At 34.3% G+C, this 16,230-nt stretch overlaps 1 protein-coding gene across 9 annotated transcripts in view; it reads right to left on the bottom strand.

Annotated features, from left to right (window-relative positions):
- The window catches only part of DOCK7 (dedicator of cytokinesis 7), a 189,822-nt gene that overhangs the window by 93,567 nt on the left and 80,025 nt on the right, over positions 1-16,230 (bottom strand). For 8 of the 9 annotated variants that reach the window (XR_003510343.1, XM_027537055.1, XM_027537048.1 and 5 more), the window contains 3 exons: positions 7,984-8,101; positions 4,533-4,603; positions 646-784 (listed from right to left, as the gene is read on the bottom strand). Coding sequence is in view for 8 of the 9 variants with exons in the window: in XM_027537055.1 (XP_027392856.1) it covers positions 646-784; positions 4,533-4,603; positions 7,984-8,101 (328 nt within the window). In the remaining variant the exon portion in view is untranslated. Of the gene's footprint in view, positions 1-645; positions 785-4,532; positions 4,604-7,983; positions 8,102-16,230 lie in introns of those variants that run through there. The other variant, XM_027537056.1, reaches the window with a different exon arrangement.

Here is a 16,230-nt window from a genome sequence, read left to right as displayed (position 1 = left end):
ATAAGAGGAATCAATTTTAAACTGGGGTAATGTGCCAATGTAAACAGGGAAAGAAAGATTTGATTAGACATAAATGTTGAAAATAAAACTAAAGAGTATGACAAACTTATTTTCTAACATTTAGCAAAATTCATGTCATAAACTGAAAACAAAAAATATGAATCAAATGTTAGTTTTTCTCTTTTGGGTGAAGGCATGCCTTTCTGACAAAACTGTGATTAGCACAGTATGATGTATTCATCTTAGGTTTATAATTCAAAAGCAATGATTTTCAAGAAATACTCAAGGGTTTTAATTGCTTTAACTAAGGCAATTGAAAGGGGTTTTAATTACAGAGGTCTCTTTTAGTTATGTTACATTCAAACCATTTTCTTCTGAAGAACCCTTAAAACTATTATATTTACACAGTAATGTTGGATAAATATACAATAATTAGGACCAACACCTAAGTGTTTAAACATGTTAGTTAATTAATGACATTAGTTAACCATATTAACAAGCATTTTCTTCTTACGATGACCCTTCCTAACCAATGTGGAGAATCAGATAAGGAATCCTCAAATAATAATGGACACAAAGTATATCTTAAATATTGTAATTATTTTTATGATCAAAGAGGTAAATATTTAACAAAAATATACTTACTGTGTATCCAACAGGAGTTTCAAGAGGAGTATTTTGTTTTTGTTGACAACTAACATGATAAAAAGTAAAAAGCAAGTGATGATGGTCAGTTAAAGTAGCAGGGAGTTTAACCTTGATTTCTTCATGAAAATCAGGAGACCTTCATACAAAAAACAGAACAAAACAGATCAATAATCAATAATGTGTTCAAAACAAATAATTACTGCATTTGTATACCTGAGTAATTTTTAAATTAATTTCATGATTCGTGCTTAATTTTTCTTCTAGTCCAAAGTATTTTTATTTCCAAACTCTAAGTAACTAACTCCTACACTTCCAGATGAGGGAGCTGTCACTGTTTCTGAAATGTCTATCCCATTTTCATTAATGGGTTGAGTAATCCTACTATTTGAAAATTCACTAATAATCACCACCTTAATGCTGAGATCTTCATTAGATTGGAAACTGTATAGAAGAGGAAACTAGGGCAAGGCTTTCTATTTTATAACCAATCTAGATATGTATTACATAGAAAAATAAGTTTTTTATAGTATATCTCATAACCATACCATAGAAAAACATTTTTCTTTTATAGGAGTACAGCTTTATATTAAGACTAATTTGTTTATCCTTCTATTTAAAAAAAAAGAAAAAAGATATGTTTAGACAATCTGGTATCAAGATGGGCTCTCTATAGAATTTCCTTGTATTTATTATCCCATTGCTAAAGAAATAATGTTACCAAAAACATGGACTATTTATTGACTGACAGCTTAAAAAAAAAAGGAAAAGAGAAAAAAGAACAGAAAAAGAAATCAGAGAACACCCACAATTGCATGTGTCCCACTGCTTGAAAGTGCACACAGCTACTATAGGAATACAACAAATGTCATATCTGATCAAACCAGTAGTAGTTGCATCTCAATACAACTGAGATGTATTGAGAGTGGCCCGTATGGGCATTTCTGTGGTATAAGCATATGCATTTCTATGGTATATCATAAACAGCACCATGACTGCTATTTATGATATAGAGCTAAGAGAGAACCTTAGCATCCCAAGCCTTCTGTATTTGGTTAGTAGCTCTCAGAGTTATTACAATGAAAAGACATCCACACTGTATGGCTCCAACTATCTTTAAAGTGAAAGCCATCCCACCAACTAGGGATTTTCCTCTGATGCGAAATATGTCAAATATTCTTCCATCTCAAATAAGCTTCAAAAATGCTTAACAGGTAAGGGGCATAAAGGTTTTAATACCCATAAGAAAGATAGTTAATGCTTGCCATTTGATAATTTGATGACTTCAGTGAATATAAGATGCTATAGATCGTATTACTTACTAATCACCACTGAATTATGAGAAAGTTGTATTTACTAGTAGTGTTAGACTCTATCATTTTAATTCTACTAATGCTGAGAGCAACAAAATAAAGACTTAGCCACAAACTGAAATTACAACCTTCTTTCTCCATGTTTCCTGGTATTTAGTGTTTCAGTTCATTTCTTTCCTGAAATCATTATGTGAAGGTTCTTATGGAAAATTAAACATCTAAGAGTTATTCATCAATAAGTATTTTTATTTACCCACCATTAGGCTAATAAGCACTGTGTGATTTTTATGGTGGTTTTAAAGATGAATATTTTTAAAAAACCCTCAAAAGTATATATTTAGCAGAAGTATAAGAACATATATCAACAGCTATGCTATAAAGCAGGGGTTGGCAAACTATGGCCACAGGCCAAATCCAGTTCATTACTTGGTTTTGTACAGCCTACAAACTAAAAAATGATTCTTATATTTTTAAGTAGTTAAAAAATTCAAACAAATAATATTTAACTTAAAATATTAAATGAAATTTAAATTTCAGGGTCCATTAAAAAATTTTATTGGCAGACAGCAATGCCCGTTTACTTGCAACTGACTGTGCATGGCTACTTTTGCAGAACAACAGGGCTGAGCAGCTGCAAAAGAGCAGACAGTGCACAAGTCCTAAAATATATACCATCTGACCCTTTTTAGAGAAGTTTGCTGACCCCTGGTATAGAGCATATAAGGTTAAGTGCTCCAAGAGAAGAGCTAAACAGATTATTTCAAGTTTTGGATCAAGGAACTGTCATTTAGGAAGAGACACATGATATGGGCCTTAAACTATGAGTAGTTCAATAAATAGAGGGAATTAGTATTATAAAAGAAAAAAAGATCCAAGAAAGGCCCAGAAACAGGACAGCACAGGATATGTTTGTAATGGAGCAGAAATATAAACATTAAGACATAAAAGATGATTGGATTAGAGACATTAAGAAGGAAGTTAAGAATGTTTTATATTCTGAGTCAGAGCAACTGGAAAAATGGTGGTACCCTTAATAAAAACAGGGAGAGACTGGTTTAGGAAGAGAGTCAAGAATAAACACATGGAAATTAAGAAGGAAGTAGGCATTCAAATGAATACACCTAAAAGATCTGAAAATGCACATCTATAGCTCAGAAAGAAGGTTAGGACGGAAAATAAAGAGTGAGGACAAGCCACACAAAGGTAAAAGCAGTAGTGGTTTCACTGAGTATAATTCTGGAATACATACAAGATTATTTAGGGAGAGAACATTATAGAAAAAGAAGGTTAAAGGCAAAACTTTAGTGCTTTGTGTGGAAGGCGTATGTTTTAAAGAAAAAGAAAAATTAGAATAATTATTATAGAAAAAAAGTAAACCGAGAGAGGGCCATAAAATAAAGGTAAGAAAAAAGAAAGTTTTAGGGAAGGGAAGGAAAAGCCATGCTACATAACAGCAGTGAATAAAGACTTTTGTTTTTGGAAGTATAGAAGAAACAAATTTTGTGGCAATAAGAGATGGAGCCAATGAAGCAGAAGACCGATGATGTTAAGAAAAGGAATAACTGATGGAGTCACACTCTGAAGAGGCTGGATAAGACTCTTTGAGAGCAGAGATGAAAAGATCCACGCTGAGGGAGGGAGTGGACCATTACCAACCTCACAACAGAGGAATGCAGATCCACACAGAGATAATCTGAGATGAAAAGCGTAGCAGTTCACAGACACCAAGTCAGATGGTCTCAATCGACTTCGTAAAGCAGGAACACTACGAGTAGCAGACAGAAAGAGGTAGGAGCTAAAGCAAGGGAAGAAAAGCTTAAAATAGCCACTGCCAAATGGGAGAGAGGGTAAAAAAGTGATGCCAACCAAATTTACCAAAGAGGAGTGGGGCCAAGAGAAGGTAAAATACTGTAGCCTCATCATGTGATAAAACACCATCAGTCCATGACAGCCTCAATGGGCACAATTTTTATTTTTCTCCAATAGCATCCAATAATAGAAAAAAAAAGGAGGGGTTAGGGTAGGAGCAGAGGGAGGGGAGGGAGGGGAAGAGGTAGGGATGGTAGAAGAGGAGGAGGGGAAGGTAGAGGAGGAGGAACAGAAAGGAGGAGGAGAAAGAAAGCAGAAATTACGTTATCCAGAGTTAACAATCAATTTTCCAAAGAACTAAAATGGAAAGACACTAAGGCAAAGATTTATTGGATGCTGCACCAACTTACTGGATGTTGCACTTGGGTGCAAGTTTAGTAAAGAGTTAAGTAAAACTACAAAGTGTAGGTGAAAACAACAGCGAGAGACCGAAAGACCAGAGGCCACAATGGTAATCAATAACAATATAATAAAAATGAAAGGATCAGAGAATTTGACAGAAAAGATGTTTTGTATATAAAGTCTTAACTTCGAGATGTCTGTGGAGAGAATGTATATCTACAGGTTGAAATTTAAAACTCTGATGTTGGCTGTCTTGAATTTGCACATTCAGTGCAGCAAAGCATTCAGTAAACACACTAATGTGAGAGCTAACAATGCCACTGAGAAGTGAGTAACTTTGAAAGAAATATTTGAATTCAGTACCTGTTATGATATACTACGGCTGTATAGGCTTCCTTTGAAAATTCTGAACAGCTAGATTTACCAAAGATTACCTGTAACAAATAACAGCATGTTGAAACTTTGTTGTAATAAATGCTGGATGTTTCATATCTATGTAAGAATTGGTCTGATTTAATAACTGAGAACAATGGGCAAAATCAGCCCAATGAAGAACATGTGCCTATAAGTTCAATTGCTTAAATGTAAATTTCTTTTCAACTACACACCCATCTGACATTCAAACATTCAGAAAGTTTCTATCCATTATATCTATTGGGCAATAAGGTACATTTCTTTTTCTTGAAGAAGGTAAAGAATTCATTTTAAAATCTAGCTGTAGTACATAATTTGGAATTTATATAAGAGTACAATCCTAGAATGGTGACATATATCTACTATACAAATTGGTGGCTTCTCTACTAAAACAACAGTCATTCTAAATGTCAAATATAAAGTATTTATATTAAAATATTCTAATTTTGGTCAATCTCTGTATCCTTACTGTAAGCTACTCTACCATGAAAGAGGAGCTCCAGTCTTCTATTCTTACTTATGCTTTTTTTAATTCACCATATAAAAAAAAAAGTACCACTTTTAGAGACTGGATGTTTCTAAAAGTTTTAGCAACATTTTAGAGGTAAAATAATTCAGTCTTATATATCCGTCTCGTGAATTCTACCCAACCATGCTATGGTTAATTAGGGCAGCTGATTAGATAAATGTCTTATTGATGTCAATGTCACAGCTATGATTCCAATGTGGCACGCTTACAATGTTATCTAGTCACAAATTAAACCTTTAAGTCTGGCCAGTCATTCTACACACGCATGAATAGGTATGTGGACAGGTCATCACACTTCTATCACACAAGTGGTAAAAACGACTCAAAGTTTACTCCTCATGGGAAGGGGTTAACTGGCATCATCCTTAAATAAAAAGAACATAATAACAGATATCTATGTTTCTTTTTGCAGGTCCTTTTAAGAGTATGTAAAAGTACAATAATTATGACTCTCCTAGATATGTCTAATTTCAAAAGTTTTCTAAGAATATCTTACTATGTTTTAATAAAAATGTTGCTCCAGTGCCAGAATTATGAAATTTATGATTTTATCATATCAATGTTATTTGATCAAAATTTATCTTAAGACCCATTTTAATAGTCAGTTTAAAAAAATAAGCAAATACAAAAATAAGCAAATGTCTGGTTATATATTCTTTCAAACCACCCACTCACATAAACATAAAAGCATTATATTTTCATAACATTAATAATACACAAGTGAATGGAATGCAGTACATTTTTCCCCCTCTGAGAAGCTTTTGTTTTTCACAAAGTAATTTATTTTCATAACATGCATGAAATAAACTGGAAAGTGTTCCTTTGACCATTTAACATGTATTTGTAATCATTCATCAACATGAACTGAGCATCAATTATGTCAAGCACTATGACAGGCATCAAGACACAGATATGAGTAAGATATGGTCCCTGCCCTCAAGGAGCTCACAGTCTAGTGGACAAGGTAAAGAAATAAACATATAATCATAAAGGAAGCAGCCTGTAAAAGAAGTCAGAAGACACTATGGCAGTGCCAAGAGAAAGAGTGGTCTAACTGTCAATATGGCTGGACGCAGCTGGGGCGCTGCAGAGGAGGCCATATATATGCTAAGACAAGGAAGAGTTTGTTAAGCAAAAAAGAAAAACAAATTATTTTACATACACCACGTTTGTCATAAGCTCAAATTCATATGACCATTCACATATAGGATAATAAAGTATCTATTTTCACAGTCCAGTATCTTTTCATCAACAATGATGGTACATTCAGTCCTTCAGCAGAAATGAAGAGCTAGTTAAAAGCATGAAATGCTCATTCCAAACCCCAAGAGTAAATTCTACATTTATTGAAATATTTGCTCAGCATGCATTATATGCAAAGACCTGAAAAAGCTGCCATAGAAGAATACAAAGATGAATAATTTGTGCTTGCTGTTATCAAGATCTATAAATCCTGATGAAATTGAGGCTATAGTGGAAATGAAAATAGTTTTCTTAGTAAGTAGAAAATCAAAAGAACTTGATTCAAATGACTCACATAGAAGGCCAAAATAAAACTGTAAATAATGCACCTGTTAGCTTATTTTCAATCCACAAAGGTTCTCTCAGAGGGTGAACATCTACAGGTGACAGGTACGTTCCTACTCTGTAAGTTAAAAATCTACTTTCATGGAGCCTGCATTTATTAGTGTCCCACAAGTCCTCGATGACCGTATGGGCAGTCAAGACCCTCCACAGTCTGGCCTCAGTCTACTATTTCTGACTTATCTTGCATTGTTCTAGCTCACTGGCAACTCACCATTCTACCTCTGCTGAAGAACATTCTCCAATATGAACTGCCTTCCTTTCCCCATGGTCTAGACCCACTGCTGTAACATTTTAACCACTTCTGAGGCATCCTCTCCTTCCTCTGAACATCTAGGCCTTTGAATCCCTACATACTATCAATTTTCAAATAATTAGCACATACCTTAGGTTCTCAATATTGACTGAAAAATTTAATCCCTTGAAAGCGTTAGTCCCTCAGTGGTGTCCGACTCTTTGAGACCCCATTGACTGTAGCCAGCCAGGCTCCTCTGTGCATGGAATTCTCCAGGCCAAGAATACTGGAGTGGACTGCCTTTCCTTCTCCAGCGGATCTTCCCGACCTAGGGATTAAACCCAGGTCTCCAGGATTGCAGCCAGATTCTTTACTGTCTGAGCTACCAGGGAAGCTGTAATCCCCTGGGGGAATTTAAAAAATAATGGTATCTGCCTGGTACCCCTCCCCAGAGTTTATACTGTAATTGGAATGAGATTCAGCTGGGCACTAGCACTTTCAAAAGCTTCCTGTGTGAGTGTAAAATGCAACCAAAGTTGAGAACTATTGCCAGAGGTTCTCAACCAAGGTGAGAAGAAACATACAAATTAGAATTACCAGGAGAGCATTTTCAGCCCCCATTTACTGCCTACCACTTTCCACCTCCCTTACCTGCCCTTTTATTCTGAAGGAGGGGAATCAGAATCTCAGATGCAAGCAAAGAGAGGAGCTCTCTGTGCTCTGTTAGAGCACTCTAGGTGATTCTGATCTGGCCCTCTTCTGAAGTTCACCATTTTTGAATCTTATGTGTTGTTCTTATATCCTCTAGATTATAAATCTTATTCATCTTTGTATCTCTGGAAGTGCCTAGCATATACCAAGTCCTCAATAAACAAGACTTCAAGTAAACTCATTACTACCTGTTCAGGAAGTAATGAAGTCAGAAATACAGTTTACAAGATCAGATTAATTTCCAATTTAGACCTGCCAACCAAGTGATACCACATCCCCCCCAAAAAAAAGTCTGTTTGAACCACATATGAAGAATAGAAATTGTAAAGAACATTTCTTACCGGCATGGCATTGCTAGGATCCTCCCCATACATAAACTGGACTTTCACTGTTATATTTCTGGCAGAACCTTGACGGTTGGCAAAATTAAGACTCTGAGGGTATATGTAGAGAAGGTTTCTGTGAAGGCAATAGTATACATGATAGTGAACATATCTGAAAATACTATGTATCACTACTACACACTACAAAAGAAACAAATGAACAAATACTGAATTACTAGCATTTGCTCTATAGACACTATGCTATTTTTACATACAATGTTAGATTTGATCCCTAGAGTAATCATTCAAACAGAGAGCAATCAAATATACCCCCACTTTACAGATGAATTGAGGCCCAAAAAAGTTAAGAGATTTTTCACATACAACCAAGTGGTAAAGCTGAAATCAGAATACAGTTCAGTCATACTTCAAAATGCAAGTTATTTCCTCTAAAAGAGGCTTCTGAGAAATAAACAAGTGAGGATAGAAACATTATTAAGAAATTAAAAGACAGTTCTAATATTATCTTATAGGATGACATTTATAAATAAGGCTTTTTGTATAAATGTGATCAAGGTTTTAAGAGGTATAATATTCTACATTATTGTTCAAAAACCACATATGGCAATATGGTAGGCATAACAGTATTAGATAGCTACTATGAGAAAATCACATATTACTCTACAATCAACTGACATAAGCCCAGTTGCATCTTACACAGCTGCTGGTAGCAGTTGCTGCTCCCAATACAGAGATGAGAAATAATTCAAGAAAAAGCATCAAAATAGAGGGCTTCAAAAGAAGTAAGAAAAAATAGATTATGGCTGATTCATGCTGCTATACAGCAGAAACCAACACAATATTGTAAAATGATTATCCTCCAATTAAAAATGAATTTTTAAAAAAAGAAAAAAAGATTTTTTTTTCTTTACCTGAAGGCTAGTGCTTGCTGACAGTGGATGTACAGGACTTCAAATATAATAAAACCCTCCTAATCAAACACTGGGGCAATGAAAATAGGTCTAAATTTTCCAGAAGGTGGTAGGGTAATACAGAAATTTTAAATGAATATACTCTTTGACCTAACAACCCCATCTCTAGTCTAAGGAAAGAACCACACATATGTACAAATGGGTGTGTTCAAAGAAATTCATGACATTGTTTATATTAGGAAATAGCTATAAAGAATTATAAAGAAATATGTTCATCAGTACTGGGCTAATTAAGACATACTAATAAGACAAATACCTATCAGAATCCCAAAATGAAAATGTACAGCAGTATTTATTAATGCAGAAAGAGATACCCAGCAGGATTCATTTTGATATTTGGCAAAACTAATACAATTATGTAAAGTTTAAAAATAAAATAAAATTGGAAGAAAAAAAAAAAAAAAGAAAAAATAAAGGAGAACACATCAAAACTAAAAAAAAAAAAAAAAAAAAAAAAGAAAAAAAGGCAGGTTCCAAAGCAGGATGTATAGTGGCATTACCCCACTTACCGAAAATTGTGAAGAAATAATGGCAGAAAATGTCTCTAATCTGAGGAAAGGAACAGACATCTAGTTCTAGGACATTCAGAGAGTTCCAAAGATGAACTCAAAGAGACCCACATCCAGATACACTATATGTAAAATGTCAAAAGTTAAAAATGACAAGATTAAAAAGAGGTAAAAGGTGTCATCACACATCTAATGGCAGGGAAACACCTATAAACAAGAACATTTCAAAACAATGCTGCGTTGTGAGAGAAGTGCGCAGTAGCTATGGGAGAAAGAGACAGGTACTTAGTTGATCATGATGAAGTCTTTTCATCTTCTACCACTGCTATGGCATTTGTTAAAGAAACTGAATTATTTTTGTGTAGATTTTTCCAGAGGCTAGATTTTATTGACTGCACCCTATAGTAACATTTAACATGTTCCTCTGTGTTTTCTATCAACTGAAAGTTAAATCTAGACCTTTGGTCAAATTTCAGGGACAAGACCACTTCACAAATGATACCGTATCCTTCTATCAGGAGGAAAATGTTTGGTTGTTGTTTCTCTCTCTGTGCAATTAGTAGATAATGATGATCCATGCCTAAATCCATTAACTCATTAAGGGTTGCCAAAAGGTAATATTCTATCACTGTTTCTATATTTATAAGCTGAAATATCTCTATGAAAAGCACTTTTCCTTATCTACTGAGAAGCAAGAATAAATGCTTCATTCTTTTCCATTATCTGCCAGTTTTCAAAATAATCAGTTGGTACATTACATTCCTCTAAAAGAGATCAATTTTTTTAAAGTATCACTTATAAATTAATGGACCAAACATATTAACAGGTTTAAATATTTTGCAGTTACTATCTTTATTGGTGTTCAAATTGTATCATCCTTGACAAGTGAAAAGGTCAATTCAAACTGCCTCATAATCCCTTTGATTCAGTCATACTAGTCTTCCACAGCTTCTTGCTAATTCCAGGCTCTTCTTATACACTTTCTTTCCAAACCTGGAATCAGCTATTTCTCCAAGGAGCTGTGGTTTATAAAGTGCAAAATGTTTTTCCAGGCCACTAATTGTGGGTTACTCATTGTTTCTTCTTTTGAAAGAGTTAGGGGAGAATGCTTTTAACATGAAATATACCTAAATTCATAGTGACAATTCACATTCAAGAGTACAAGGCTTTTATTTCTTCTTTTCTATCTTGCATCTATACCATTTTTCCTATGCTGAGAATCACTGCCAAGGACATTAACTGTGAGAGAACTAAAATATCATTTAATTACTCATTGTGTATTATTCAAACAAAGTAGTCTTAAGGAACTCCAAGATCCTGTGGTCATCCAGAAGAGGATGAGCCTACAAAGAAGACTGGTCAGTCACCTACAAAGCAGCAGAAGGAAAACCTTGAGAGTACAGTGACATGGAAATAAAAGGAAGAAATTACAAGTAGAATTAAAGAGTTAAGCATCAATTGCTATTCAGGGACCACATGAGGAAAGAAATGAAAAATGTCAACTGAATTCAGCAACATCACATAAACACACCACAGCTTCTCTATCCATTCATCTGTTGATGGACACTTAGGTTGCTTCCATATCTTGGCTATTGCAAATAAGGCTTTCATAGACCAACTCTTAACCTTTTCTCTGAAATAACTGGTAGAAGTGTAAAGCACCATAGGTATGCTCTTAAAGTTCTTACCCTTTTAGCACTATAGGAAAATTAATCAAATCCAGATGGTGCTAGTGGTAAAGAATTCACCTGCAATGCAGCAGACACAAGAGACATGGGTTCAATCCCTGGGTTGGGAAGATCCCCTGGAGGAGGAAATAGCAATCCACCCCAATATTGTTGCCTGGAAAATTCCATGGACAGAGGAGCCTAGAGGGCTACAGTGCATGAGGTCACAAAGAACTGAACACAGCTGAGCAACTGAACACAAGTTACTGATAATTTTAGGCTGAAAACAGACAAAAGTAAGATTCAAGAGTAGTAGGCATTAAAAAAATGAAGCCAGTAAAATTCTGAAGAGTAGAGTTGAGAAAGGGAGAAAGATATTTGGAGACAAAACATGGGGATTTGGGAAGCTTTTTAAGACTGGAAAGGTTGAAGTGTGATTAAATCCTAATGGAAAGAATGTAGGTGAGACAGAGTTTGCACACACTAAACAAGAATGTAAGATTCCTGAAATGGTGGGAGAAAATAGGATCCAAAGCCCTTGACAACAGACTGGCCTTTAATATGCTTATAATTCCTCACTGTGACAAACATTTACTGAGTATACATTTACTGAGTATATTTTCAGTATACTAGATACTGAAAATAAGGGAGTTCTTGACTTCATAGAACTCACGTCTGGAAAGAGAGTCAAACGGGCAAATAATTATAATGCAGAACGATAAATGTTACGAACACTGAATGTCTTTGGGGGCCCACAAGGGGACTTAAAAACTAAAGAATCTGCCCACAAATTTCAATGAGAAAATTGCAAGTTTAAAATAGACAGGCAGAATGCACAGCACAGCAAAACACATCATACTTTCCTCCCACCCCTCAACTTCTGCATTGGATTACTACTGTTTTAGATTTGTGGATGTGGACATAACCAGTCCCTTTCCATCTTTTAAGTTTTAGAAAGGCTCACTTTCCCTCTCAAACATGACATCACTTTGTTATTCCATTCACAACTCAAATAATCTGCTTAAAATAATCCTAACTTATCTTGTTTACATATTATTTCTTGTTTATATATCTCCTTTACTTAAGGTCAAACTCCATGAGTGCAAGGACCTTATCTATCTAGTTAGTTGCTCTATTTCTGATGCCTAGGATAGCTTCCCTCCTATGAATAAATCATTGACTGAATGAATGAATAGTACAGAACTCACATAAATATTTACTTAACTCTTCTGGAGTTTGGATTTTCAAGTGAAATGGGAATTAACTAAATGTTAAGCTATGCTTAATTTCTAATATAAGTAATACAATTTTAAATTCAATTTGCCTCTGAAGGTGAAACGTACGCATTTAGACCAGGTTCTTTTGACTACTAACTCCACTAATAAAGTTCCACATAAATCTAGTAAGTCTTTACCCTGCATTTGTAATACTCCTTCAGAGGAATTTTAAGTTAACATAGACAAGGTAGATCAATAAAGAGTGTTGAGTTGTTGAGATACCTGACTAGCCTTTTTTAAGGCTGATTTCATATTTCACCACTTTCTCAAAATGAATTCTAGATTAAACCCAAGTTTTAAATAATAAAAATAAAACTAACAGGAAAGCATTAAAGAGATCTTATTTTATAGGTAAGGAAGACATTTCTGAGCATGAGCCACAAAAATTCATAAAAGACAAATTTTAAAGCCTCTACAGAGCAGGGGATACCAAAAACACAAGTGGAAGACAGGACAAACTGGAAGAACACTGATGTTACATAGATGACAAAGAGTTAATATCCATCACATGTAAATAATTCCTAAAATTGGTCAGAAAGACAAACAAACATGGGACAGGGAGTTTGATGGGGAGAGGGAGATTTAGATAATACCCAGATAATTCACAAAGAGAGCAAGACAGAGAGACAGCAAAATCAACTAGATATATTTGCCTACCAGGTTTATCAATATTTTTTGTCTTGCTCATTCAAAATACTGGTAAAAATTAATGAGAAAAAAGAAACTCTCATATCTTTTTGGTAGGGATGTAAACTGGCACAATCCTTTTAGGATAATCTGCAAAGAGAAATCTACTTTGAAAGTTAACATCTATGAACTTATCATATGAAAATATTTATATACAAATATAAATATATTTTCTATGCATATTGTTTATAATCAGAAAATTACAACCAACTTAAAGTATCATTGATAGGGAGATGATTAAGTTAAGGTGCATCTATGTAATAAAACACTGTGCGGCCACTTAAAAGGATATGGTAAATACACAGGCACTCATATAAAAATAAATTTTAAAATGTTAAAGTCTTAAATCAATGTACATATATAAAAAACATGAGCTATACATAACATACTCTCATTTGTGTTAAATAAAAATTACATTTAGCCAGTCATCCAAGGGAACTGGTACGATAGACCCCAAAATGTTAGTAGTGAAGAGTGAGGATTTTTATATTTTAAAGATTTTCAAATATCTGGGTTTCCACATTAAGTACTTTCAGTATAAAAATTAAACATTTATTAATGCCAGTTAATGGACATAGGAAAAAAAGCTAAGATAAATAAAATGATTCCTTCGAAGGTCACTCACCTTCTGGACCTTTGTTGTCCAATAATACAGTCTAGTGAGAATACAGGGCTTCCCTGGTGACTCAGATAGTAAAGAATTCTGCCTGTGTTACAGCAGACCGGGTTTGATTCTGGGATCAGGAAGATCCCCTAGAGAAAGGACTGGCTACCCACTCCAATATTCTTGCCTGGAGACTACAGAGTACTTTACGTGGACCTGTTCTAACTGACATATCCTGAAAGTATAAAATACAGACTAGATTTGGAAGATAGTATGAAAAAAGAATATAAAACACCTAATTAACAATTTCATACTGGTATATTAAAATGGTAATTTTTGATATATCAGATAAATAAAACATACGTTAAAATTAATTTCACTCATCTTTTTTCAGTTTTTTACATAAATAACTCACACTGTACTTCCATTGGCCAGTACTATTCTAGAAGAAAAGGAAACTAATATATTGCTTTTTCATTAGTTCATATAAATATTTCTATTTATAAATATTTTTCTCAGTTACTTTTAGTCTTTCTACCAAATATATTAATTCAAAAACAAATGACCACAGTTAAAAAGGAAAAAATTAGTAGGAACATACTATATTCAAATTAACAGGGATACAAGATCCAAAATGCCTTGTGTTTTATTTGGAAGCCAAATCTCCATAAGATTGCACAACCTGGGAGAGGATAAAAGACTCTGCTTCACTTTTTAAACAAAGGTCCTAAATGTCCTAAAATTCCATGCAGCTAAGAAGTTTTGAGTATTAGTTCGTAGAAACTGGGAATCCTTAAATTGGGTCTTAATTTTGCTTAGTTTCTTATTTTCTTTAGCATAAAAATTTTAAGTTTTTATAACGTTACTGGTTATATCTGGTCAGGGTTCTGTTTAAACACATTACATTTCCCATGTTGACACTCTTCCACAGCTTGTAATTAGAGAATTTATTTATTTTAATTGTATTTCATAACATGTCGAACTACTATAAGAAAAAAATTACCCAGATATTTCTACCCAAAGACAATATCATAAACCAAGAATATGCAACCACTGCCTCTAATCTCTTTTAGCATTATATGTGAAGCGTTACAACTACAACTTCAACAGAAAGTATTAATATTCCAGCACATTAACTAAAAGAAAAAGAAATTCCTATACATAGCCTTTCTTTGGTATTATTATCCAGTTACTTTCATGCACTGGAAGGGACTACTTTTCAAATTCTTTTCATTGTAAAGAACCTCCAATACTAAAAAGGAGTATCTATTACATGCAAATTTTGTGTTTGAAAAACTCCCATGTTAAGACTTATCATTATCTTATTCATTCAATAAAAATTTAGTGTCTCCAACATGTAAGGAATTTACTGACGTGCTCTATGGAATATAAATTAAAAACAGATACAGATCTTACCAATAAACAGCTTAGAGTACAACAGAAACAAGAAGTTGGCCGTCTCAATTGCCCCTCAACTAGAAGGTGAATGAAATATCAGGGTCAATAGTTTCAAGCAAGGAAAGGAGACAGTTCAATTAAGACAAGTTTTGAAACACCCTCTTCATGACCAATGATCACAACACTAACATATCCCTTTTAAAGGGGGGAGAAAATTCAAATTTTTTCACTAGTTCAACATACGCTTCTATAATTTCATAACATGCACCAGTGGTAAAGGTAAAATGAAGATGAAGACGAAGGAAAACTGTTTTGCTTTTCTTCTTCACTACTGGAAGTATCTGTATACTTTATTTACTTGCATTCTTTATTTCTCTTACAAACAGAAATACTTATATTGTTCTATATTGGACACTTAGAAAAAGTATACCCAAGCTAAACAAAAGAAATAATTCCTTGTACGTACCAAGGTTCAAGAGACCAAAGTAAGAAAAACCAGATTCTAGAAAAATTTCCGAACTTATGTCATCTTAACCTAAGATTAGATAATATTTATCAATAAAATATTACTGTACTACTACATAAATGCACTGACTTTCTAATTACAAAACAATAGCTAGTACATAATACCATGCTGTGAAGAAGGCTGAGCGCCGAAGAATTGATGCTTTTGAAGTGTGGTGTTGGAGAAGACTCTTCAGAGTCCCTTGGACTGCAAGGAGATCCAACCAGTCCATTCTGAAGGAGATCAGCCCTGGGATTTCTTTGGAAGGAATGATGCTAAAGCTGAAACACCAGTACTTTGGCCACCACATGCGAAGAGTTGACTCATTGGAAAAGACTGATGCTGGGAGGGATTGGGGGCAGGAGGAGAAGGGGACGACAGAGGATGAGATGGCTGGATGGCATCACTGACTCAATGGATGTGAGTCTGAGTGAACTCCGGGAGTTGGTGATGGACAGGGAGGCCTGGCGTGCTGAGATTCATGGGGTCGCAAAGAGTCGGACACAACTGAGTGACTGATCTGATCTGATCTGAATACCATGCTGTATTTACTAAACACTAGGTATTGTTCTAAGTGCTTTAAAATATTAATTTTTAAACTCTATAAAGTGGATATTATCTTCAAT

Source organism: Bos indicus x Bos taurus, chromosome 3 (assembly GCF_003369695.1).
Source record: "Bos indicus x Bos taurus breed Angus x Brahman F1 hybrid chromosome 3, Bos_hybrid_MaternalHap_v2.0, whole genome shotgun sequence".
Taxonomy (NCBI): domain Eukaryota; kingdom Metazoa; phylum Chordata; class Mammalia; order Artiodactyla; family Bovidae; genus Bos; species Bos indicus x Bos taurus.
This window is presented reverse-complemented; position numbering and strand designations above follow the sequence as displayed.